This window comes from Sycon ciliatum, chromosome 4, assembly GCF_964019385.1.
Source record: "Sycon ciliatum chromosome 4, ocSycCili1.1, whole genome shotgun sequence".
Lineage (NCBI taxonomy): Eukaryota > Metazoa > Porifera > Calcarea > Leucosolenida > Sycettidae > Sycon > Sycon ciliatum.
In genome coordinates this window covers 40473341-40498790 of record NC_088646.1, presented here as the reverse complement: position 1 = coordinate 40498790, position 25450 = coordinate 40473341, and the positions used below count along the sequence as shown (strand labels likewise).

At 47.7% G+C, this 25450-nt stretch overlaps 1 protein-coding gene across 3 annotated transcripts in view; it reads left to right on the top strand.

Annotated features, from left to right (window-relative positions):
• Positions 1 to 24348, top strand: part of LOC135816173 (intersectin-1-like) — a 37661-nt gene extending 13313 nt beyond the window's left edge. For all 3 annotated transcript variants that reach the window (XM_065329567.1, XM_065329568.1, XM_065329566.1), the window contains 23 exons: positions 767 to 969; positions 2229 to 2289; positions 2808 to 2926; positions 3138 to 3242; positions 3697 to 3772; positions 4031 to 4243; positions 10665 to 10726; positions 11044 to 11109; positions 13209 to 13315; positions 13595 to 13667; positions 14238 to 14345; positions 14751 to 14849; positions 15736 to 15819; positions 16548 to 16631; positions 16861 to 16932; positions 17307 to 17438; positions 17929 to 17980; positions 18886 to 18958; positions 19592 to 19674; positions 19888 to 19974; positions 21299 to 21393; positions 22623 to 22701; positions 23143 to 24348. In XM_065329567.1, the coding sequence (XP_065185639.1) occupies positions 767 to 969; positions 2229 to 2289; positions 2808 to 2926; positions 3138 to 3242; positions 3697 to 3772; positions 4031 to 4243; positions 10665 to 10726; positions 11044 to 11109; positions 13209 to 13315; positions 13595 to 13667; positions 14238 to 14345; positions 14751 to 14849; positions 15736 to 15819; positions 16548 to 16631; positions 16861 to 16932; positions 17307 to 17438; positions 17929 to 17980; positions 18886 to 18958; positions 19592 to 19674; positions 19888 to 19974; positions 21299 to 21393; positions 22623 to 22701; positions 23143 to 23276 (2267 nt within the window). In that variant the 3' untranslated portion in view covers positions 23277 to 24348. The remainder of the gene's footprint in view (positions 1 to 766; positions 970 to 2228; positions 2290 to 2807; positions 2927 to 3137; positions 3243 to 3696; positions 3773 to 4030; positions 4244 to 10664; positions 10727 to 11043; positions 11110 to 13208; positions 13316 to 13594; positions 13668 to 14237; positions 14346 to 14750; positions 14850 to 15735; positions 15820 to 16547; positions 16632 to 16860; positions 16933 to 17306; positions 17439 to 17928; positions 17981 to 18885; positions 18959 to 19591; positions 19675 to 19887; positions 19975 to 21298; positions 21394 to 22622; positions 22702 to 23142) is intronic.
• Positions 24349 to 25450: the final 1102 nt, after the last annotated feature.

Here is a 25450-nt window from a genome sequence, read left to right as displayed (position 1 = left end):
AAGGCCACCCTCACTTATAAAGCCATGGCGTTATAAGTGAACAAAATTCAACGTGGAGGAAGTAGCATCTGGCGTTAAAGGTGAGTTGAATTCTTTCAGTGAACCTACAGCAGCGGTGATTCTCCCTGCATGTACCCATCCCCACTGTCACATGCCATACCGCCACCACACCTTCACACAAGGTTGTATGCCACCTTGTACACAATAAGTTCACAATTTGAAATTTTCAGGGAAAATTGAAAGTACATGGATGCTCGACATGAAAGTGCAACGGCACCATACGAGTACTCGAAGTTCATACTCTGCCGTTTTTTGCATGTACGCGTCTCTCACTTTTAGCGCCATGGCGTTAAAACCGAGGCTATTTTCTCCAAAAATTTGGTCCAAAACAGCGATGTTTCACCTATAACGCCATGGCGTTATATGCGCGGAAATACGGTAAGTTGTGTAGACACTACAAGTAAGTTATTCAACTCTACATACATGTTCTGTGACAGCAAAAACAATTTGGGTGTCCATATTCATCACAGAACCTCTCTACTGACTAACAGTAGACTAGTTGCAAAACAACCATAGCTGCCGGAAAGCGTACATGAATCATGCTATGAGTTTCCAGTAGTAGCACGAGTATAATGTACATGTAACCCCAAGGAGTGTGCAACCCGACACGATTTCTGACACGCGTAAACCAGACCCTGTTTGTGTGTGTGTGTACGTGTGTGTACATGTGTGTACGTGTGTTTACGCGTGTGTGTTTGTTGTGCAGAGTTTGTGGCTCTCTATCCGTACACGGGCCCCAGTGGTGATTTGACGTTTGCTCAGGGTGACATCATTAGCGTGACAAAGCAGGGCGGTGAGTGGTGGGAGGGCACTACCAATGGCCGCTCCGGTATGTTCCCGGCTACGTATGTCACTCCGAAGACACAAGACGATGATGCAGCACCCGGTCAGCAGCAGCAGTCACAACAGGTAAAGCACATGCGCATGCGCACACACACGCACACACACGCGCACACACACACATACACACACACACACATGCAAGCACGCACCACACCCACACACACACACGCACGCACCCACGTAAACAGTATACCCACACTTGCTGCACATTGTAACGTGGTTGGAGTGGTGTTGTCAGTACAGGTGAAATCCTGATAATTCGAACCTCAAAATGCCAGGAAAAAACTTCTAATTATCCGGACATTCTAATTATCCAAACATGAACCCACAACTCAATATGTATGTCAAAATGCTCTCATGCAGTCATGGTCACGCAGAGTTGCGCTATGGACCTTAGACACAAATTTTACGGACACTGAACTGACCGGCACAGCCTGCTCGTGCAAACTGAACTGACCTGTACAGTGTACAGTGAACTTCGAATTACACTTTGCTAACTTCGAAATTATCAGCACAAATCCCACACATTTTCTATGTACACTCAAACGCCTCTTATCCGGACGCCTCAGATACGGGCACGTCTCTCTACCAGGCACCTTTAGCTTGAGTTCCTATAGCACAAATACTTCGAATTTGGGGGTTTTGAACTTTGTCCGTATTCGGAAGTGCTTATTTTTCACAGCCAACCTATGTAATCCACACAGTTTTATCAATGGGTTCCTTTTGTATCCTGAACATGTGCAATACGTTCCTAATAAACTTCTTCAAAAAGTGATACGATACATGGTAGATGAGTTATTCTGAGATACGGGCACGTGTGAGATACGGGCAGTGCCCGGTCCCAAGGTGCCCGGATAAGAGACGTCCGAGTGTAAGTGGAATCTGTGGGACTTCTAATTAACCGACATGTCCAGTTCGAGGTTAGAATTATCAGATTTTTTTATGTGGGAATCGTATTGATAGAAATCGATCCTGGAAAAACTTCTAATTAAGCGGTATGTTCGAATTATCAGGATTCCACCTGTAGTACTTTCCATTTTTATTTGCTGTAGTGATTTCTCACCAATCAGCAGGGAGGAAAGGGCAACTTTATGCAACCGTTGCTTCTGCAGCTGATTTTCATGGTTGCCAATATAATAAACAAATTCCTTGGTTTGATGGAAAGATGCAAACGGGAAAAGTCTGCAGAACAAATTGACTGTCACCGCTATGCTATGACTCGAACCAGGGACCCTCGTGTATGGCCTGGCCAGTGATGCTCCACCACTAAGCATAATAAAACATTATTAATAGTATCTGCACTGCATGTGCCTGTGCGTGTGTAGGCGTCCGTTGCTCCCAGCGCATCAACAACATCAGGATCAGGATTGGCTGGTGGCAAGCCTGGTAAGTGTACACGTGCTGCTACCTGTGGCTAGCTGGAGAGTCAACTGTATGCTGTATGTGTAGTGTGCAGTGCAGTGCAGTGCAGCTATGCATCATCAGGCCTTGTCGGCAGAAGCCTCATAAGCACCTTTGCATTGCTCGTGTAAATCGCTTATTATGTTTAAAGAACCTGGGCATCAGTCTGATTTTAAATTCAACCATATCTGCTCGTGTGTTCTACAGTGCTGCATGCTTGAAGTATGAATCATCATGTGTATGTGTATGACTGTATGAGTACTGTTGCAAGGAAATAGGTAGCAACTGCCTGTACAGTGCTGCATGCACGCTGCCCAGATCTATTGCACATAAGTAGCTTGGCGACGGTGTTGACTTCGTACAAGACGGCTTACTTTGAGTAGCATGCCCAGTGGACGCTGTGTTTCGCCAGTGTGATCAGATGATTCTAGTGGACGCTGTCTTGTGTGATGAGCTGTATTGTAGTTGAATAGCGGTATGTCGTTGTGTTTCCTGTGTTGCAGCCATCGCTACCGTGACCAGTAACTTCACGGCAACTAATCCCGACGAGCTGTCGCTGTCTGTCGGTCAACTGGTGGCTGTGTCCAAACAGGACGGTGACTGGTGGGAAGGAACACTGCAGGTGGGTGCACGTGTCTTGTGTCTCTAGTCGGCCGTGTGTGTGTGCGTGCCATCTCATGCTCCTGCTCAGTTACTGTTGTTGATGCATGGCTTCTGCATGGAAAGTGTGCCTTCTGTTTCACCTGCTCCGTGTGAAAACATTGTGTGTGTGTGTGTGCACGTGTGTGTGTGTGCACATGTGTGCGTATGGGCATTTCTGTGTCACTTTGCAGGCCCGTGGTAAGAAGCGCCAGGCGGGTCGGTTTCCCGGCGCGTATGTTCGTCTACTGGGTGCTCCATCGGACTCGCAGGTTGCCAAGCGTGCTTCACATGTTCATGTGAGTCAGGGAGTAGACATTCTAGTCCAGTTAGTGTGAGCGTCGTTTCGCTATGTAATGAAGGCAGCACGCCACCATGCGCAGCATCCACAGCTCGGACATTGAAGTTGCATACTCTTTTTTTTACTCTTGCTTGCAGTATATTCGTGAACTATTGTTTGTACAACAATAGGCCCATTGCGCAATGACGTAATTTGTACCGTGAAAATCCTACACAGCCACGTGGGCATGGTCGTCTGGGGTGTTGAACAGTGCATCCCTGATCCCAGCGTACTCACATGTTTTACTCATGCAATCCAAATTTGGCAATGCGCAATGGCCTTATTAGTACATGTACATGTACAGTTCTCCTGGCACTGATCTTGTAGGAGGAATAGTTGTTATGGTGTGTCTCCATGGTTACTGACTCACCATGTCCTTGGTGCACTGTCGTCTTGTGTTCTGGTGACAACAGAGCGCTTCTCAACAGCAGCAGCAGCAAGTAACGTCGCCAGTCAGTGTGAAATCAGGAACCGTGCTCAGCATTCAAAGTAAGTGCGTGTAACTGTGTGTAGCACTTATCAAGCCCGCCAAGGCGCCAATGGCATAGTGGTGGCATTGTTTCCAGGTTTAAATTACTGCGTGATTATGCCAGTACAGTGTGTGTGTTCAGCACCCTGAAAAAGGTTTCATGTACTATATGTACGTGCATGTAGTTCCTCGCCCTCTTGTACACTGCTCTGAATGGCTTCTGTTGCTACTGCTCCTGCTCTCTGCTCGTATGTTTGTCTTCGTCTCTCCTTCTTTAGGCAACACATCATTGTGTAAAGTGACAGCATTGTTTGCGTACGATGCTGCCAATGACGATGAGTTGACGTTAGCTCAGGGTAGCGTGATCGCCGTCCATGAACGAGGTGGGTCCTGGTGGAGAGGTGAACTCAACGGCAAGGTTGGACTCTTCCCGTCGAACTACGTGCAGGAGGAACCAGCAGCAACAGGCATCGTCAATCCAGCACAGGCCTGTAAGTTACTCCTGTCAGTAGTGTGTGGGTGGGTGGGTGGTTGGGTGTGGGTGGGTGTATGTGTGTATGTGTGTATGTGTGTCGGTGGGTGTATGTGTGGGTGTGTGTCGGTAGGTGTATGTGTGGGTGGGTGTGTGTCGGTGGGTGGGTGTGTGTCGGTGGGTGGGTGTGTGTCGGTGGGTGTATGTGTGGGTGGGTGGGTGTCGGTGGGTGTATGTGTGTCGGTGGGTGTATGTGTGTCGGTGGGTGTATGTGTGGGTGGGTGGGTGTATGTGTGGGTGGGTGGGTGGGTGGGTGGGTGTGGGTGGGTGTGTGTGTGTGTGTGTGGGGGGGGGGGGGGGTAGGTGAGTTTCTTGAAAGTTTGGTCCTTTTTTTCTCGGCATTACTGGTGCTGACTGGCGGGCGAGGGGTCAAATGTGCGCCATCTCAGTCAACTACTACTACTACTAACTACTACTACTAACTACTACTACTGTGGAAGATGTAAACAGCTTCACTGTGCTTGGTACAAATGGGTAGAGAGCTTGGAATGTTAGCTTGTACTGTGTGTGTGTGTGTGTTCATTGCTTTCGACCATGGTGATGATTGTGTGTTTGTGTGTTTGTGTTTTTGTTTGTTGTGTTTGTCTGCGATATTGTTGTTGTTGTTTGTTGGTGTATTGCCTAATAGCTGAATAGGACTGGGTGCAGTATGAGTGAGCGTGTGTGTGCGTGTGTAAGAGCCTGCTAGACGGGCACAAACTGCACACTTGCACACGTGCTGTCGCGCGCACGCGCGCACACGCACTCTCTCCCTTCCTGCAGTCAAATTGCTAGTCCACCTTGAATCTCACACCAACGACAAGGATCGGTGGCCAGCCAGCCAGCCAACCTCTCTCCCTCTGTCTGCCTCCCCCTCACTCTGCCGCACTCTTGTTATGACTTTGCCAGTCACGCGCACCTCCTTTTCCCAGTACAATTTCTTTTGATAGGAGCCAGTTTTCTTCCAGACTGCCATTTCAAATTATATTTACGAGATTTTCATAGCCGTGTCAGGCTGCTGCTGTTGCTGCTGCATGTCACTGCTAGAAAGCAATTAGGAAATCTAGGCTATATTTCCAAAGTAGACGTGGAGTGTCTGGTGTGATGCTACCCTTCTCCCTCTACCCACTTCTCTGTGTGTGTGCACACACATGCATGCACATGCATGCACACACACATGCACACACTCACAAACACGCACAAACAAACATCCGCTCATCTACACACTCAACACATGCACACACACACACACACACACACACACACACACACACACACACACACATACACACACACACACACACACACACACACACACAAACTGCACACGCATCCTTGTCCACTCCACTTTTGTATGTGTAGTTAGAACTATTGTTCGTTCACGTTTCAAGAACGTCGTCGTCGTCGTCATCATAATCATCATCGTCACCACTGTACCATCGTACATAACAGGGCAGTGTTGCGGAGGCTAGTCTCCCCCAACTGTTCCCTTAGCCGACATGCCTGTTCTGGGCAGCAAGTCTAGTTAGCCACCACGCAAGGGCGTCATAACTCTCCCAATCTGTATGTAGAATAAGGTTTTTGCATGCCACCTAGAGTGTGTATTGTCAACGCTTTCGATTACCATAGTCTGTCCTGCCCCGCCCTCTATTCCAATAGGTTTTTCCTTCTGTATAGTTTTCTCTTTCTTTTTTTATGTCCACTGCTATTCGTTTGTCATTGTTGTCAACTTGGGCATGTTACCTCAAGCATGTCACTGTAGCTGAAGGCTAATGCATGGCACCTTACGTCACTGGTTCTTGTCGTTGGTGTGGGCAGCATAAGCGGCAACAGGCGCACGCGAAAAAAGGCAGACGGCACCCCAGCGCATACCAGTAACTCGTCGATGTCTTGTTCTTGTTCTTGTCTTGCACTGCCCTGTGCTCTGACAAAGTGTTGTGCTTGACTGTGAGCGATCCGGTTCGTGTGCTCGTGTGCTATTCTGGCTCTCAAGTACTTCTCTCTCTCTCTCTCTCTCTCTCTCTCTCTCTCTCTCTCTCTCTCTCTCTCTCTCTCTCTCTCTCTCTCTATCTCTCTCTCTCCATCTATCTATCTCTCTCCATCTATCTATCTGTCTGTCTGTCTCTCTCTCTGTCTCTCTCTCGCACGGACACACACACACGCTCTCTCTCTCTTTCTCTCTCTCTCTCTCTCTCTCTCTCTCTCTCTCTCTCTCTCTCTCTCTCTCTCTCTCTCTCTCTCTCTCTCTCTCTCTCTCTCTTTGGAATTTAGACGAAAAAACCCAGTTCACTTTGTTTCCATGTATGCTTGATGAACAGTGATACTACATCCATGTGCCTAAAGACCAAGGCGGCATGTATATCTATGCATACACACATACATATATACACATGCACATACATGCATACAGACACATGCACACACACACACACATGCACACACACACATGCACACACACACACACACACAGCATAGTCTACTTGTAGCTGCTGTAGTCATGTCCAGTTCAGATACCCACTCTGAGACCATAGCACATCAGCCATGTTAGCTGTTATGTAGCTGTTATGTAGCTGTTCCGGTACATGAACTTGTGTCTCATTGTACATGGTGATTGACTGTAGCAGAGACCACTTGCTCCTGAGTACTCACTGACAGTCTGTTCATGTCTGCACTTGACATTATGTCTCTATACACCCTAGTAGTGTGTACAGATAGTAGTCATGCTGCTGCTGGGTACTGGCAAATGTTGGCACCTGAGTCTAGTGTGGCTCATGCATGTTGTGTTGATGTGTTTGTGATTGTGACGGGTCATAGCCAGCTATAACTACACGTAGCCACACAGACGGTGGCATGCTCTGGATACTCTGTCACAGTGCATTGTACTTCACTCTCGTCCGGTTGCGCTCGGTGTGCCGTCTGCCTGCCTTCGACCGCCTGCATGCCGCTTCTGTTTTGCGTGCCCGGTGTGTGTGTGTGTATGTGTGTGCGTGCGTGCGTGCATGTGCTTGCTTGTGTTTGTGTGCGTGTGTGATGTGCAGCATGTAAAGGCATGGGTGTGTATGAAGTGTAGTGCTTATCATAGTTACAGTGGAACTTCAGACATCTGACCCCCCTTCTGGAACTGAGCTTAGTGCTTCCATTCTGAGGTGATCTGATGTGTGTTGTGTGTACGTAATTATATGGATGAACCATATCTGGGAAAGTGTAGCCTCGTTTCTGCAGTTGTCTTGGAAAACCAGATGTTCAGAGACTGAAGTTCCACTGCAGCTAGCTGTGGGAATTGGCAAGCATGTACTGCACATCTGGTTAGGGTCTGCTGGAGCGCAGGTGTGCATCAGTTGTTTGCACTGTTCAAAGTCAAAGCCTGACATGCAGTGGGGAGAACATGCGGTATAGAATGTGTGCATGGTTGATGTGGCTCCCAGTGGCTGATGCTGCATGGTTTCTGGATACACAAGCTCAGTGTGCACACATCTGACTGCCTGGTTTGGGGGGAGGCTGTCTGAGATGGATTGCACACGGCAGATCAACAACGTGCTAGATTTGCTTGTCACTGATCTGTTTGCTTGTGAAATCCTGGTGGAGATGGAGTGTGTCGGGTTAGAGCCGTCTGACTGAACATTATGTTGAGAAAGAGAACACATGACCGTGGATAGCGGGGGGGGGGGGGTTGAATATCTGTCAGTCATATACAACTAGCCACTCACAAACACATACTCACTGGTAACCGTAACTGTTACGGTGGGCTTGCCACATTCATGTTATATAGCAGTACTCTCAGGGCAGGGGCAGTATCAATTTTCGTCTATTGATTCAGTTCGTGAAACTCCGTTGTGAAACAGCAACAGTTGCTGCTCATTCTTCTGCCTGTGCACACTCACTGGTGTACTTTCTAAAGTTTCCTCCCGTCGACTACTTGATCCAACTACTGACTGTGTCCTAAAGGTGTTTGCCATGACCAATAAGGCAGTAGAACTGACTAGGAGGGATGTTTCATGTCCGTGTGTTCATGGTGCTGTTCATGTCCGTGTGTTCATGGTGCTGTTCATGTCCGTGTGTTCATGGTGCTGTTCATGTCCGTGTGTTCATGGTGCTGGTGACGGGTGGTAAACTGTAGTGTAGTCCTGACCGGTGAAATCTGACCACTCACGCAAGAACTGCGCTGCGAACTGCATGACAGATGCTAGCCTCGGCCAGGTTTGCATTGCAGCAGCAGCACCAGCAGGTTGTCAACGGCTGCTGCTTGACTCCGGACGTAGGAAGTGTGGTCAGATGTCACTTGCCAGCACTGCAGTGTGGCAGTACGTGTAGTCCTGTGTCCCGCCGAGTAGCACTGGGGTCGTAGAAGGCCATATGTTTAGGGGAGCTACAGGGTTAGAAGAAGTCCTCAATGCAGGCCCCTTCCCTCAGCATACTCTGGCGGAGTATACGGAGTCCTAAAGACTGCAGCTTGCAGGCACTTTTGCTTCGCTGCCAGAAATGTTCAATTGGTTATACTGTAAAAGCCATAATTATAACGAAGTGCTAACTCTAACGAGTTAACGAGGAGAAATCTGTCGTTAAAATAGAAATCGTTATCCAGAAATCGACACATATACTGTCCTATTGAGTGTTGAGAATGAGTGAGAATCGTTACCTTTGGTACACGTAAACTAGTCAATTTTGGGATATCGTTATATATGCGCCTCGTTAGAATAATGGCTTTGACAGTACGTGTACCAGTGTATGTCAATATTGCTGACGTGCACCACAGCCCGCAGTGATATCTCTGAAGCGGTGGATTCGGGGGTGACAATCACTACACAGCACATTAGACTGCCTGCATATGTCCACGAATACACCGGCAGGGGATAGAGCATCATCAAGCCTGTTTCCATGCTTTCATCTGTCAGATGATGGAGTGAGAACATCGAACCGAGGGTTATAATTGCTAGAGTAGCGGTAGATTTGTGACACTGACTGGGATTACTTCAAGTTCAAGGTCCACTCTAGTGCATGTACATGTATGTGTATGTAGTGGTCAGGGGTCACCTAGAACACATCACTGATGCACTGACAAGCTATGACATCATCAGCATTTGTCCATTCTATACGTTTGTAGATAGTAGCCCGCACTATGGCATGTATGGTATTACACGACAATGGTGGCGTCACACACATACATGTACACACCTACGTGGTGGCATCTTTCCAGTATCCTCTACTTGGTGTTCTGGTGTTGTGTATTTTCAACAAACTATGCCAAGGTAGATTTTAGGTGCATATCACCGACCCCACTGACATATAGCAAAATAAACGAATGCAAAATGCCCAACAATTGTACGGGATATAGTTACACGTGCTAAAATCTGGAGGAGCTGGACAATGTCCGTCTCTTTCCCGCCCGTCAGCCCCAGCTCCAGTCCCGTGCAAATGCAGTGAAGTCTGAATGTGGATCATGTGTGCTGGTTGCCAATGATAGTAACTGCAATGAGGCAGCCTGTGCCGGTGACATTCACTGGAAAGACCGACATATGTACAGTGAAACCTGACTAAGACAACCGCTCAAGGGACCTTCACAACCTGGTCTCTGTTGACAGGTGGTCTCCTTATCCAAGGTCATTTGACTGAAAATAGCATCCCCTGCAGGGCCACCGGAACCGGTCCGGTTGGTCCGGTTGTCACCTGACCAACTCTGGCTCAGGTCACCCCCCCCCCCCCCCCCCCCGGGATTCGTCTAAAACCGGGGAGAAAAAATTCTGGGTACATGTATGTGTACATGTATTATCGATCATGCATACATGTACATTTGTACATGCTCCCATACTATAGTAAGCCATGCATTGTACATGCACATTGATATCCATGCACAATTATTCTCTGTAGTGGGCTCTGGAAACTTGTGAAAGGGCCAAATTCTGCTACATGCATTTCTGACCGGATTTTTCCGAAAATGCCTGGGGGTGATCCCCGGCCCCGCACCCCCTCAAACCGGACCAACTTCGCCCGCCTTCTGGCGGGCCTGCCCTGGTCCTGGTTTTAGTGGTCGTCCAGGCCAGGTGGTTGAACGGTGTGCGTGCCGGGGTTGTCGTTTGTCACCGGGGACTAGTTGCCGGCAAGGTCTACTGTGTGTATAAGTACTTCGAAGTACTTACTGTGCTTGAGTAAGAACTGAACCTGGGATGAAGCAGCTAGGAAAGAACACGCATAGTCCTCACCCGTGCATCTCTCTGTACACTTGTACTCATAGTTAGCTACATGTACTAGCTGTACTAGCTAGCCGGTTTGGGGCCCTTGTGATGGTCAGAGTGGTTTGTTTTATTGCTCTTTCGAGTCTTTGCTGATCATGTCATGACAACTGACGGTTGTTGTCTTGTGTGATCTGTATGTTCTCCTGTACATGTGCTGCTGTCCATGCACAGGGACGTCTGCCATACATGCTGATGTCTTACCCACTGTCAGTGCGGAAGAAAGGAAACGCCAGGTAAGCAGTGTGGGAATGTGCTGCTGGCTTGGTTTACCTACTAACAAGTTACGGTATCTGTACTCTGTCTCTCTCTCTCTCTTTCTCTCTCTCTCTCTCTCTCTCTCTCTCTCTCTCTCTCTCTCTCTCTCTCTCTCTCTCTCTCTCTCTCTCTCTCTCTCTCTCTCTCTCATGATCTTGAGGCCCACGTTGCTTGTAGTGGTGTTTTAAGTAATGTTTCACCACAATGATGTGTGCCCTGGTGTTCCCTTTCTTTTCTGTGAACCAGTCACTTAGTGTATGTGTGTGTTTGTGTGCGTTCTGTTCACCTGTTGCAGCAAGCCATCCATGAGCTGATCTCCACAGAGCAGAGCTATGTAGATGACTTGATCATGGTGACAAAGGTAAACCTCACACACCGTACCACCTTGCTCGATGGTGTCTAGTGCTGCACTATCACAGGAATTCACTCTAGGCCCTGTGTATACTGAACTGCTTCCTAGTTACTGGAAATCAAGAAGCTGTTGTAGTATTTTAGTTTCGTAAAATTCGTTTTCCTGGGCTTCATATGAAATGAAAGTGCATACCTGATCAACTCTTATGCAAAACTGGTGTGGTGGGCAGTTTGTACATAACATACGCAATGTTCTTGCTTCACAAATCACAATACTTACCCAGTTGGGATCGGTCCGATGAACAGTCAGTGAAACCCTTTAATTAACGTATCACGTAGAACTTCAAGTTCAGGGCCGAACTGCGCATTATTTTGAATACAATGGCCTCGCGCTGCCTCCCTAGATGCTAGGACTCCCTTCCCCTAACATAGGAAGCCCCGGTGTAGAGAGCCAACAATACAGGGGAAAACCCCCCAGCAATCCATACTACCGGTGTAGGGAGCGAACAATACAGGGGAAACCCCCAGCAATTCACACTACCGGTGTAGGAAGCCAACGATTCAGGGGAAACCCCCAGCAATCCACACTACCGGTGTAGGAAGCCAAAAATACAGGGGAAACCCCCAGCAATCCACACTACCGGTGTAGGAAGCCAAAAATACAGGGGAAACCCCCAGCAATCCACACTACACACGGTTGTCAAGAAGCGGCAACTTAGGAAGATGGCGTCGGTTCGAGATGGCATCGTCACCGCGCACGTGCCGTGGTCCGTGACTTGCTCATGTATGCACGCAAATGCAAGTCACAAACTCACAAAGATCGTCTTTGCATTTGGAGAAAATATCTTCGACTCTCTTTGGAGGTTGGCGAGATTTGCCTAATCTTTACTTGTTTGCGTTGCCGGTATGTCCTCTCAATAATTAGAACAAAGAGAGCTGAATGATGATCGCTTCATTGCTGAACAGAAGTAACAATCAACTCTCCTCATGTCCTCAGTGCCAAAGGCAGACGAGTGCAATTCCACAACGCTAATTTCACGATGACGGAAACAATAATCGTGTACTAGTACACACTTGCCTTGGACCATTTGGTCATCCCTATTCTAGCCGCTAGTCCGCCCAGCAAGCAGATATTGACTATTACGATAAGGACAACTGCGTGAACGAGGGCTCGCCCAGCAAATACAATTTAAGTCGTGACTCCAGTCAAGAATTACTTCAATTAGGGTCTTACTCGAGAACTTCACAAATACAGGCCAAGGCACCCCACAAAACTGATAGATGGCACGAACGAAAGACAAATAGGCTAGACAAAGTGTCCCAAGTGACTGAAAACAGCAGATCTACCAAATAAGACAGCTACATGTGCCTAAACAACGATTCCAATACAGTAGAGTAGTATCAGGCAGAATGAAAGCCTTGGAAGTCCACAAATACAGCCACGACCGCCACAAAAATTGGACGACCGCCACAAAAAAATTCTCATTGCTCTACCTCCTTGAAGGGTGAAAGTTACCAGTTATCCTATAGCGATGTCAGTTTATGCCTGTTGGAACCCCCCACAGCCCACACGAAATACCTTTCAAATAATTCCAGGATGCAATTGCAGCTCCAGACAGGAGGAAGAAGAACACCGTGAAAAATAACGGCAACGATGCCCAAACTCTCGGGAAACGGCTGAAGTCTTCCTGAAGATGTTAACATTGAATAGCCATTGATTACCAGCATGGTTTGGTGACTTTAGAACTGTTTTGAGACTTAGAACGAAGCGATATCTCAAATTGGATGGAATTGTTACCTGTCAAATGCGTGGGCGAGCAGGCCAGCTGACTGGTTATGCATGAGCATGCATTGATTTTTCATGGTTCACGTGCAGAAAACTAAGTTGCCGCGATCCAAGTGCAGCTAACAGCCGTGTACAGGGAAGTGCAACAGCAGTACATCCTTGCAGCCCTGCAGTCTGGCAGAGAAACCCTGATTCATACTAGTTAGCGCAATGCTGCAAATGCTTCTCTTTTCTATGTGCCCTTGTGTATGCTGGTGCATGTGTGTGCGTTCGTGCGTGTGTGTGCATGGGTGTGTGCGTTTTGATCTCTTGCCGCTATGCAGTGCTTCCAGAAACCTCTCGTCGTTCGAAACATCATCCCGGAGGATATTATCAACACAATTTTCACTAACATTGATGACATCATCAGTGGAAATTCTATCTTCCTCCGGTATGACTTAGAACTACTAGTAGTAGTACTTCGAAGTACTTGTACTATTCTAGCAACCATAGCCTGTGGAAGTTTGTGCTTTAATTCGTCAATGTGCTGCTGCTGCTGCTGATGCTGATGCCTTTGCTAGTCCTGCTGATGCATTGTTAGTTCTGATGTCGTTAACGGCACCATTACTTGATGATGACATCATCATTACCTCATGCTGACATCACCATTATTTGATGATGAGTCATTGCTGACATCACCACTATGACATTGTATATGTTTGTGTTGCAGAGCACTGCTAGATCGACAAGTGGATGGCGTACCCTACCTGATCCCTGTCATAGGTGATCTGCTCTGTGAGCAGGTAAGTCAAAAGTGTGTGATGTTGCATTCCTACACCAGAGAGGTCCCATCCGCACACTGAGCTGTGTACAAGGTTCAAGAGCCGGGAGCTAATAACAGAAGAACGTCGTCCCGTAAAGTCTCCCTAATTTAATAAGACCCGTAAAAGTCTTCCCAACTTGAGAAGACTTGTAAAGCTCGACTGTGCGTGCTCCCGAGGACTTGTTCGTGAAGGTATTCCAGGAAGTTCACGTGGACTGAACAGAAAACTTTCTTGAGCAACAGAAGTGGGAGAATACCACACACTCATGGTCAACCAACCAGAGAAAGAGAGAAAGAAGACTGAAAAGAACATTAAAAGGACCACCGTCACATTACCTTCCAACACTGGCCTGTGCACCTGGTGCAAAGTGTGTTGACTTACTCCACAATAGGTCGGATTTCGTTGAGCGCAAATGTGATATGGGCAGGTTGAGTGCAGATGTAATACATGTATAGGTACTTGTAAATGACGTTCTGTGTGTACAGCAGTTAGATTATACAGTGTGTCACACTCTGCTTTGTGTTTGCTCTGTGTCTGCTGTGCGTATAGATACCTCGTCTGACCACACATGTTCGCTTCTGCAGCTGTCAGATCCGTGCCATAAACCTGCTTCAGGACCTGAGTGCGAGTGATGAACCATATCAGCAGTTTGAACAGGTAGGTATCATTGTGTGTGTGTGGGGGGGGGGGGGGGTGCGTTCGGGTGTGTTGTGTGTATGTGTGTGTGGGGGGGGGGGGGGGGGTGCGTGTGCGCGCGTAGTGTGTGGTGTGTGTATGGGTGTACTTGCAGGCATGTGTGTCTGTGTGTATGTGTCTTTTGTAGGTGCAAACATGTTGTGAATTCCTTACCTTGCCTAACCTTGCCACATTCATTGTTTTGCCTCTAATAAAGCTGACTTGCTTTTCCCGTTTGCATCTTTCCCTCAAACCAATGAATATTTGATTTTATACGTGACATTACAGTAGTTTCTATTGTACTATTATGACATCATTGTGACATCATTGTGACATCATTATTGTATATTGCATGGTTTGTTGTGTTGCTATTGTAATGATGCTCAGGAGTGTTCCAAGGAGAAAGTTGGTGGTGGTCTGCCCTTGCAGAGCTTTCTGTTAAAACCCATGCAACGTGTCACCAAGTATCCACTGTTGGTGCAGCAGGTAGGTGCACATACCACACACACACACACACACACACACACACACACACACACACACACACACACACACACACACACACACACACACACACACACACACACACACACACACACGCGCACACACGCGCACACACACACACACACACACACACACACATACATCACACACACACACACACACACACACACACACACACACACACACACACACACCACACACACACACATACATCACACACACATACATCACACACACACACACACACACACACACACACACACACACACACACATGAACGCGCGCGCACACACACACACACACACACACACACACACACACCATATCTCTTCGTCCCACTACACGCTCAAAACAGCGACAAGTACAGTGCTGTTCAATGAAATCCAGTCACGTCACTCAAGTACACGCCGGGCATTGCGCAGCCCTAGACCTGTGAACACTGGGCTGCGACATGATGCAAGGCGCAAACTTGAGTGACACGACTGGATTTCATTGAGCAGCACTGTACAACTGCACCTACATCTTATCGACGATGTGCCATCATGAGAATATAGATTTGATGTTTAGTATTTCTGAGCGAACTGTTCTTTCTAACGTCATTGACGAGCAGTGAACAGTATCAGCAGATGAGGAACAACATCAGTGGGTAGGAAACAACTGTCGCCCTCCGTGCAAATGCATTTTCCTGCTGGTCAAGGACTTTTTCATTCTGCTGGTGTTTGTTTGTGTATGTGTGTGCGTGCATGTGTGCGTGTGTGTGTGTCTGTGTCTGTGCGTGTGTCTGTGCGTGTGTCTGTGTGTGTCTGTGTGTGTGTCTGTGTGTGTGCGCGCACGCGCGCGTGTGTGCTTACTTGCGTTTCTATTTCAGGTTCTCAAGTACACCAGCGAAGATCAAACGGATCATAGTAACCTTGTCGCAGCCGTTGATGCTGCACAGAAACTATGTGAAGAGGTGAGCATACGTCAGTGTACTGGTACATGTACTTGAAAAGACACTCAGAACTGACAGACTGCTAGTACTTCGTAAGCGAATAATATTCGTAGCCTGAGAAAAAGAACACTTTGTAATCATCTAACTTGCGTAAGTGCCATCGATCAGGGTCTACTACGTGCATACATACCATACTGCACAGTGAGTGTGACAAATTTGTGTAGGTGTTTTTAGTTTCGTAGGTGGCGGGAGCCTTACGAAATTTACGAAATTAAAACTACTAGGAAATATAATTGACTTAAACTAGCCCAGGAGTCTTGCTCACACACACTGGTACACTACTGCTGGGTTGTAATTTGCTTTCGCTGTGTCCAGTTGTGTTGTTTTTGTTGTAGGGAATGTTTGAAATCTGCTCTGAAGTACAAAGTTCTGTGGATGTGCTTTTGATAAAACGAGTGTGTTATTGGTACGATCTAATTCCTCTGCATGTCTCTGTGTCTGCATGTCCGTCTGTCTGTCTGCGTATCTGTCTGTTTGTGTCTTTGTCTGTCTGTCTGTCTGTCTATCTGTGTGTACATGTGTGTACATGTGTGTATGTGTGTGTGTGTGTGTATGTGTGTGTGTGTGTGTGTGTGTGTGTATGTGTGTGTGTGTATGTGCACGTGTGTGCGTGTGCATGTGTGCATATTTGTTTGTCTTTCGTATCGTTTCCTCTGTGGCATGTGTTCTCACTTGTGTCTCTCCACTAGGTGAATGAAGGTGTTCGTATGCAGGAGAACTCCGATCGTCTAGAATGGATGCAGAAGAACTTTGTCATGCCAGATTTGAAAGAGGTGAGCTGCTGTTTGTTGCGGTTTGCTGCTGCTGCCTGAAGTAGAGAAAGACAAGTGCTTGCTCTAACATCTCGATTGATCATGTGTTATTATACTTGTATCAACCTCTGCTTTTGGAATAATACTATGGATGCAGGTGTGTGTAAACTACCCGCATGCATAGTGATTGTGTGATGTGTGATGTGTGGGTGTGTGTGTGTGATGTGTCTGTGTCTGTTTTCTTATGCAGTACTTTCATTTCAATTCCAATACGAACTGTCTTGGGCCAAGGAAGATATTGCGAGAAGGCATGCTGAGCAAGGTGAGAGCATCCGTGACCTGTGTATGCTTGCAGTGGGTGTGCGTGTGCATGGGTGTGTTGGGGGGGGGGGGGGGGAGGGGGGGGGGGAGTGCATGTGCGTACATGGGTGTGTGGGTGCAGGTGTATGTGTGCCACATACTGATCTAAGTCCATGCTGAAGTAGCACGCTGTGAATCAGCAGACAGCCGATGTGTGTTCTTCTTTTGTTATGTACTACTCACATGCTGCGTCTGAACGTGCTCTGTATTGTCTGCTCTGTACATGTGTGTGTGTGCGTGCGTGTGTGTGTGCGTGCGTGTGTGCATGTGCCTGTGTATGTGCCCGTGTATGTGCCTGTGTGCGTATGTGTGTATATGTGTGTATATATGTGCTAGGTTGCTAGCGGTCGTGAACTGCATGCAGTTCTATTCAATGACTTCTTGCTCTTAGCTAAGCCGGTCAACACGAATCCTTTCGCCAAGGCCTTTGGCAACGACCAGGAAGAAAAGCGCACCATGTACAGACAAGTAAGTAGGGAGTAGGGAGTGGTGCAAGTGTATGACATTGTGTTTGTTGTGTTCGCTGTCTGTTGCACTGACACTACTGTTCATGCTTTCAGTTTGCCCCTCAACCACTTCTAACATATCCCTGCTCACTAGAAGTCCTTTCTCCAATATTGAGTCATGCATGGTCTTGACTGTTATTCTTACCTAGGTGTACGATTCACTGATGCGTATAATGGTATAGGCTAGTTCTGTTTAGTGCAACCGTAATGAGCGCAGGGCAGTTGGCTGACACCACTGTCCTAGTCTCTAGTTCTGTTCAGTAATGAATATCATAGCAAGCAAGTACCACCCCAAATCCCTGCCCCAATCCCAATCCCAACCCTCTTTTTATGTCTCTCTCTCTCTCTCTCTCTCTCTCTCTCTCTCTCTCTATCTCTCTCTCTCTCTGCATGCATGTTGACTGCTTTGCTTGTTGTTTTTGCTTTCTTCTTTCTTTCTTTCTTTCAAACAGCCTTATTTCCTAAATGAGGTCCTGGTCAAGGAGGCAAATGCAGAAGAATTTGGTAAGGACTAAACTAAGTAATAAGGCGGCTATCTTTTGTCAGGGAACCTCTCCCAGAGGAGTTGCATTGGCTGTCCGCTCTCTAATTTAGATTTGAGTAGATCGGTAGTTTTGTGTAAACTGGTCCAACTCCATAGTGAATGTGATTTCCGAGTATATTGTGAATTTGGATCCGTATGTGGATGTGGTGTGTTCTGTTTGTGTTGTATGTGTGCTGTATGTGTGCTGTATGTGTGCTGTATGTGTGCTGTATGTGTGCTGTATGTGTGCTGTATGTGTGCTGTACGTGTGCTGTACGTGTGCTGTATGTGTGCTGTATGTGTGCTGTATGTGTGCTGTATGTGTGCTGTATGTGCACATGGCTGTGTATGTACATGTACAATGGCTTCGCCAGTTGTGTGGATTAGACAGTTATCTGGCGCAAGTCTTGATCTGTCTCATTCAGATCTTGTTCAGATCTCATTCAGATCTTGTTCAGATCTCATTCAGATCTTGTTCAGATCTTGTTCAGATCTCATTCAGATCTTGTTCAGATCTTGTTCAGATCTTGTTCAGATCTCGTTCAGATCTCGTTCAGATCTCGTTCAGATCTCGTTCAGATCTCGTTCAGATCTCGTTCAGATCTCGTTCAGATCTCGTTCAGATCTCGTTCAGATCTCGTTCAGATCTCGTTCAGATCTCGTTCAGATCTCGTTCAGATCTCGTTCAGATCTCGTTCAGATCTCGTTCAGATCTTGTTCGCTATTGTTGCTATATAAAGAGAACATCTGTGGGTGTACATCGAGTGCATTTGCAGATTTGTGTGCTTCTCTTGCGACGGGCGTAAACATGGTACATTGTATGGTACATGTACAGTCATGTACGCATGTATGATTGTTGTGTTTTGACATGCACCCTCTCACATAGGTGACAACTTCTGCTTTCACATCTCTCATCTTGGCAAGATTGTGTCACTACGCGCTGAAAGCAAGTCCGACCGGTAAGCTTGGAACAGTCGTATTCCTTGTCATGTTTTTTGCATTTCTGATGATTGCTGCTGCTACTGCTGCTGATTCCGCTGGTGGTGGTGGTGCTGCTGCTGGTGCTGCTGCTGCTGCTGGTGCTGCTGCTGCTGCTGGTGCTGCTGCTGGTGGTGGTGCTGCTGGTGCTGCTGCTGCTGGTGGTGCTGCTGTTGCTGGTGGTGGTGCTGCTGGTGGTGCTGCTGCTGGTGGTGCTGCTGTTGCTGGTGGTGCTGCTGCTGGTGGTGGTGGTGCTGCTGCTGCTGCTGCTGCTGCTGCTGCTGCTGCTGCTGCTGCTGCTGCTGCTGCTGCTGGTGGTGGTGGTGGTGGTGGTGGTGGTGCTGCTGCTGCTGCTGGTGGTGCTGCTGGTGCTGCTGCTGCTGCTGCTGCTGCCACCGCGGACGACGATGGTGGTGTTCATGGTGTTGCTTGAAGAAGATGTGGCTTCTCAAAATGAATGTGTGTACCTTCTAACTATAACAGCTGCTCCTGTGTTGTTGTTGTTGTTGTTGTTGTTGTTGTTGTTGTTGTTGTTGTTGTTGTTGTTGTTGTTGTTGTTGTTGTTGTTGTTGTTGTTGTTGTTGTGTATTTTGTTGTGTATTTTGTTGTGCCAGTGATGGTTGGGTGAATGATATCCTCAAAGCAAACTCTGCGTTTGTGGAGAAGCTACGTCAGATGAAGTCCAAGTCAGCTAAGGGTAAGGTCGAGCTGTGCTGTGTAATGTGTACTGGGTACTGGGTACTGTGTAACTAGCATTGTTGTCCGTACTTGTATGTGGTATGCGCTACTGAGTCTGTCCGGTCACTGCCTGATATGCAGTGCATCAAGTTACTGTTGTGTTCTTCTGTGATGCATATCTGTTAAGCTGATGTATGATTATGTTTGTGTTGTATGTGCTCCTTGTTTGCAGCTCGTGAGCAGTCGGCAGCTGGTGGAGTAGCTACCGCTGTGATACATCTAATAGATGGGAAAAACCTGAAAGCATCAGATCCAACTGGTTAGTGTGAATGCTGTCTCTCTCTCTCTCTCTCTCTTTCTTCTCTCTCTCTCTCTCTCTCTCTCTCTCTCTCTCTCTCTCTCTCTCTCTCTCTCTCTCTCTCTCTCTCTCTCTCTCAAACACACACACACACACACTACTACTACTACTACTACTACTACTACTACTACTACTACTACTACTACTACTACTACTACTACTACTACTACTACTACTACTACTACTAGCAGCATGACTGCCCAGATGGGCAAGTGTCACCCCTATGAAAAGGGGACCAGAAAACGGGAGTCGGATCACAGGCAGGACCGCGAATGTCTGGCTAGGTCCTGCTGCCGGCGGAAATTGCGTTTACAATGTGGGCAGCTGAGGGGCAGAGCTGCTCTCTCAGCAGCAGATGGTCTCGCACCACGATTGCAGTTGTGACGCCTGAACCCGGCCGCAGAACGGAAGCATCGCTGACATGTTGGGCAGTGCTGCTGGCAACAAGCTGAAAGTGGCACAGACAGACTGACTGTTGGTGTAGGTGAACTCGTGACAGGCTGGCATCGATGAACAGAGTAGCCACCCTTGCTGCGGAACCACCTCTGGCAGTTCTGGCACTGCACTGATCCACGCTGGAGCTGGATGGGAAGCCGTCTCTGAGTGGTGCACTTGTGCCACGTTCGATCGGAGACCCGTGAGAAGTTCCGGTCACACACTGCGCAATGCACAGGCTTGGGCATGGTGGAGCTCGACTGAGGGGCAACCCGTACTTCCCTCCACTGTTGGCGGTCCTGAGCAAGGATGAACCACTGAGATGGCTGCTGCAGTGCAAACTTGAGGTCGGTCATCACCGTGTCCTTCCACCGTCGCCGGGGACCACAAAAAGGCCGAGGCACAGGTAGCCACCCAAAGAGGAGTTGGAGGGGGGTGCGATCCTCATCCATACGCGCAACGTGCACACACACATACACACACACACACATACACACACACACACACACACACACACACACACACACACACACACACACACACACATACACGCACACACGCGCGCACACACACACACACACACACACACACACACACACACACACACACACACACACATAGTCATATCTATTGTGTTACTTTCTGGCCTACTAGTTTTTGTTGTGTTTTGTTCTATACACTCCTGTGTTTCGTGCATGTGCATAATCATGTGTGTGTTTGTCTTGTGACTGCTGTTTTTCTTCCATTTCCTATGCCTATGTGCCTGTGTTCATGCATGGGTGTGCCTTTGCATGTGTGTGTGCCTATGCATGTGTGTGCCGTTGCATGTGTGTGTGTGTGTGGTGTATAGGTAAGAGTGATCCATACGTACGCGTAACTCTTGGGCAGCAGGAACATCGCTCTCAAGTCATTCTGGAAACTCTTAGTCCAACATGGGATCATAAGGTTTGTGACGAGAGTGTCTTCATTCATACTTTCATCACCCAGCTGTGCTGGTGCTAGGGATATCAGCGAACGCACTGCGCAGCCCATCTGCGCAGGTCAGCCTGGCCCATCTACGCGCGGCCGACAAGAAAACTCATGAACACTTTCATTTTTTTGCAAAATAAATCGTGCGAAGAAGATGCAGGAATAGTAGCATCCAGAGACTCTCAAACAAATTCATGGTCCATCGCTTCTGACAATGGCAGTGAAGACATCAGGGAGCTGATTGCAGCAACTCTCTACCAAGCGCGACGCTGGTTACTCACCAGGGCAGGGCGCTTCCATCGCGCAAGAAATGGCCGCGAGCGAGAAATGCAAGTCCGATTTTGGAACGATCCAACCAGGGAAATCCCTTGAAAATTGGCCTGAACACCTCTCATACTGGTGTTTCACGATGTGCAAACTTTCAGAGAAATCGACGGGGGGGGGGGGGGGGGGGGACGTGGTGAGTACGTGGGTCCTCCGTATCGCGTATGATTTGAATGGTCGCGAGGACAGAAGAACAGTAATTTTACGACTCCCAGCGGTCCAAACAGACCGCGGCCATGTTTTCTCTGTCGGCCGCGATCAGTCGATCACGTTCAAAAAATCGATGACGCAATGCATGCGCAGAGGCCTGCGCAGTACGTTCGCTGACATCCCTACTGGTGCTGGTGATGGTGGTTGCTGTTGGTGCTGGTAAACCCCTGGCTGGTGCTGGTAAACTCCTGGTCTACCTGTGTTGCTGTTAAACCCCTGGTAAACCCTGGTCTACCTGTGTTGCTGGTAAACCCCAGGTAAACCCCTGGTAAACCCTGGTCTACCTGTGTTGCTGGTAAACCCCCGTTAAACCCCAGGTAAACTCTGGAGTGGTCCACCTGTGTTGCTGGTAAACCCCTGGTAAACCCTGGTCCACCTGTGTCGCTGGTAAACCCTGGTCCACCTGTGTTGCTGGTAAACCTCAGATAAACCCCAGGTAAACCCTGGTCCACCTGTGCTGCTGGTAAACCCCAGGTAAACCCTGGCCTACCTGTGCTGCTGTGTTGTACTGGTACCGGCTGGATTTAGTCTTGGCACAAAGTGACACTGCCCTGGTATGTTTTCTATGAATCTATTTAGTCGTTGTGACGCGTGACGTGTGTTATGTGCTATTATCGTTTTGCTGATGCCACTATTGTCACTGCTGTGTGTGTGTGTGTGTGTTTCTGCAGATGGTGTTTAATTTGCACGACCTGTCATCCGAAGTGTTGTGTTTCACTGTGTTTGATCATGATCGGTTCAGTCCTGATGGTTAGTAGTGACCTGCTGCTAGTGACACTCTGCTGCTTACACTGCCAACACTGTGCAAATTGTGTGTTAGGGGTCCTCTGTTAGTAACATGTGTGTGTGTGTGTCCGTGTGTTTGTGTGCATGACTTTGTGTATGTGTGTGTATTTGCGTACATGCATGTACAGTGAGTGCTGTCGCTTGATGTGACACACTCATGCAGTAAAATAATTCCGAAAAATGTAAACTGCAACATGGACTGTTGGTCAGCAACCAGTTTTGGTCTTGTTGCTTGTGTAGTAATGTGCTTCAGTTGCTTTCTTTTCTGAGCTATTTCACTGTCAGGATCTTCTTGTATGGACAGGTAGACAAGGATCACTGTTTGGTGACATACCTGTACCTGAAACGGATATTGCCTTGCCTTTTGTGTGTGTGCGTGCGTGCGTGTTTGTCGGCGCATTACAGATTTCTTAGGCCGAGCTGAGATAAATGTCAACAGTTTGACAGGCCCCGGTCCCTGGAAGAAAGTGCTTGTCTTGCAAGGTGTGGACACTGGAGAGATTCGTCTCAGTATACAACTCATTCCCAAGAAGTCATGACCACCGCAACCGACACTCGCGCGTGAGCTGTGATGATGTTGTGATCACTGTGTGTTTGTCAGCATGCCTCTGCTCTGTAGTAGCAGTAGCTGTTGTATTGCTGCTGTGTGCGTGTGTATTCGGCATCATGCTCCTACTTGTATATCGTGTATCTAGAACAACATATTGTCAAGTGCTGTGTGTACTGCTATCATGGTTATGTGTGTGCTGCTGCCATGGTTACGTGCTTGTTGCTGCCATGGTTACTAGCTCTGCTGATTTCTCTACCGCTATGGGTGGAGCAGGCACAGCTCCAGCGTTGAACTGTTTCCTCTTCGTGCAGCCACAGCATGGAGATGGTATGTTTGGCGCTTGGATAGCCTGGACATTGCCTTTCTTCAACCCTCACCCTTGCCACAGCTTTCTTTATCCTGCCTCCTGCTCTTGACGGAAACTGCTCTTGCTGCGTTCCTGGCTGATTTGGCAAGATGTACCTAGGTGTGCTGCTACTAATCAACTAATGACATCTTGCGAGGCACTTCACTGTTGGGTCTCTCCAATATCCAGTCTAGTATTACTGTCTACAGCTCACTGTTTAGCATCCCATTATTCCCTGTTTACCACCGGCAAGTAGTAAAATACGTGCTACCCTCTGTGGGAGTAGTAAAATACTTACTACCCCCTGTTGGTTACCGGTCGCTCGTCAGTATCGTCGTGCTGCTCTGCATTTCTGCTTCTTCCCTATTTGTTTTACTATTTTTAAAGATCTTTACTCGAATTTGTGTCCTGGCAGGATTGGGCCGACTTGTGACACAACACCCTTTGTCTGGCGTAGTAGTAGTACTGTAGTAGGCTTTTAACGATAGCATGTTCAACTTCTTCTACTGGAACGGCGCTGGCTTCTTTCTCCCTTATAGGTGTACATAGAACACAACAATTATTTACTTTCCACCGCTTTTTGTTTTTGTTTTTCTGTTTTTGTTTTGCTTGTCCGCGGTGCCCTGCCCACTTATTTTAATTGAAACTATTTTCGGCACTTCACACAAAGAGAACGAGATAAAAAACAAGTTCATCATCAAAGATTGAAAAATCACCCAGTACAGTGTTGTACATTGTATGAGATCAGCCGTGTTGTGCTGACTTTGTGATGCTCCCTTGTACAAACAGGTGTGTAAGAATACTAAGGGGCCATCCGTAAATATAGATATTTATTTAGAAACGAAAACTAGTCGTTTAGGGGGGAGGGGGTTGGGCGCCTGTTCGTTTCTCGAAAAATATCGATGTACATTTTGTGTGCGTGAGCATAGAAAAAAGACCAAAAATATCGATACTATGTACCATTTGTATGTGTTCGTTTCTCAGGGAGGGGGAGGGGGTTGAAGAGAAACGACTAGTTTTCGTTTCTAAATAAAATTTAATATCGGTATCTACGAAAGGCCCCTAAGCTGTCCCTGCGGGAATTTGCGGAAAAAACTCTCGAAAACTTGCGCAAGAAATTGCGGCAGAAAACAACAAAAAATGCGACGAAAAGTGCGGAATGATGCAGAACTTTCCAGGAATTCGCGGAATTATTTACAGAAAATTGCGGATTTGGGCCAAATCACGAAATTTGTTGCATCGTATATCTACTCAGGAGTATTCCGAGTCGTACTATGCAAATAACCTACAGGATCCTGGAAAGCACTGCGTCAAAAGTGCATAAAAAAGTGAGATATAGTGCAGAAAACAAAAAACGCGGAAAATCGCGGGTTTGGGCGAAAATCGCAAAAATTGTTGCATCCGTGGAATCGCGATTTCCTGGAGGGACAGCCTAAGGGCCGGGTTCCACTGCGGCTCCGCTGCTCGTCTTTCGCGGCTTGAAACGTCATCATTACCACAGTGACCGCGGCTCGAGCTGGAGCAGCGAGGCCGCGGCTCACCGCGAGCTTTTGCTACGATTCTTGACCAAAAACTGCGAGCCGCAGTCGCGGCTCGACCTGTTTCCCGTACTTTGCATTGTTTCGTACGCCAGAATTTTAAAATTCAAAATTTAATTCGTTGCGCAGGCCAGAACACGAGAATTTTTTGGATTTCGCGCGCGCGCAGGCAGGTGAAACGTCATCAAAAAGTGTAGACCACGACCGCGGTACCGCGAATGGCGAGTGTCGATGGAACCGCGCTGCATGCAGCCAAGTGCCGCGGAGCCGCAGTGGAAC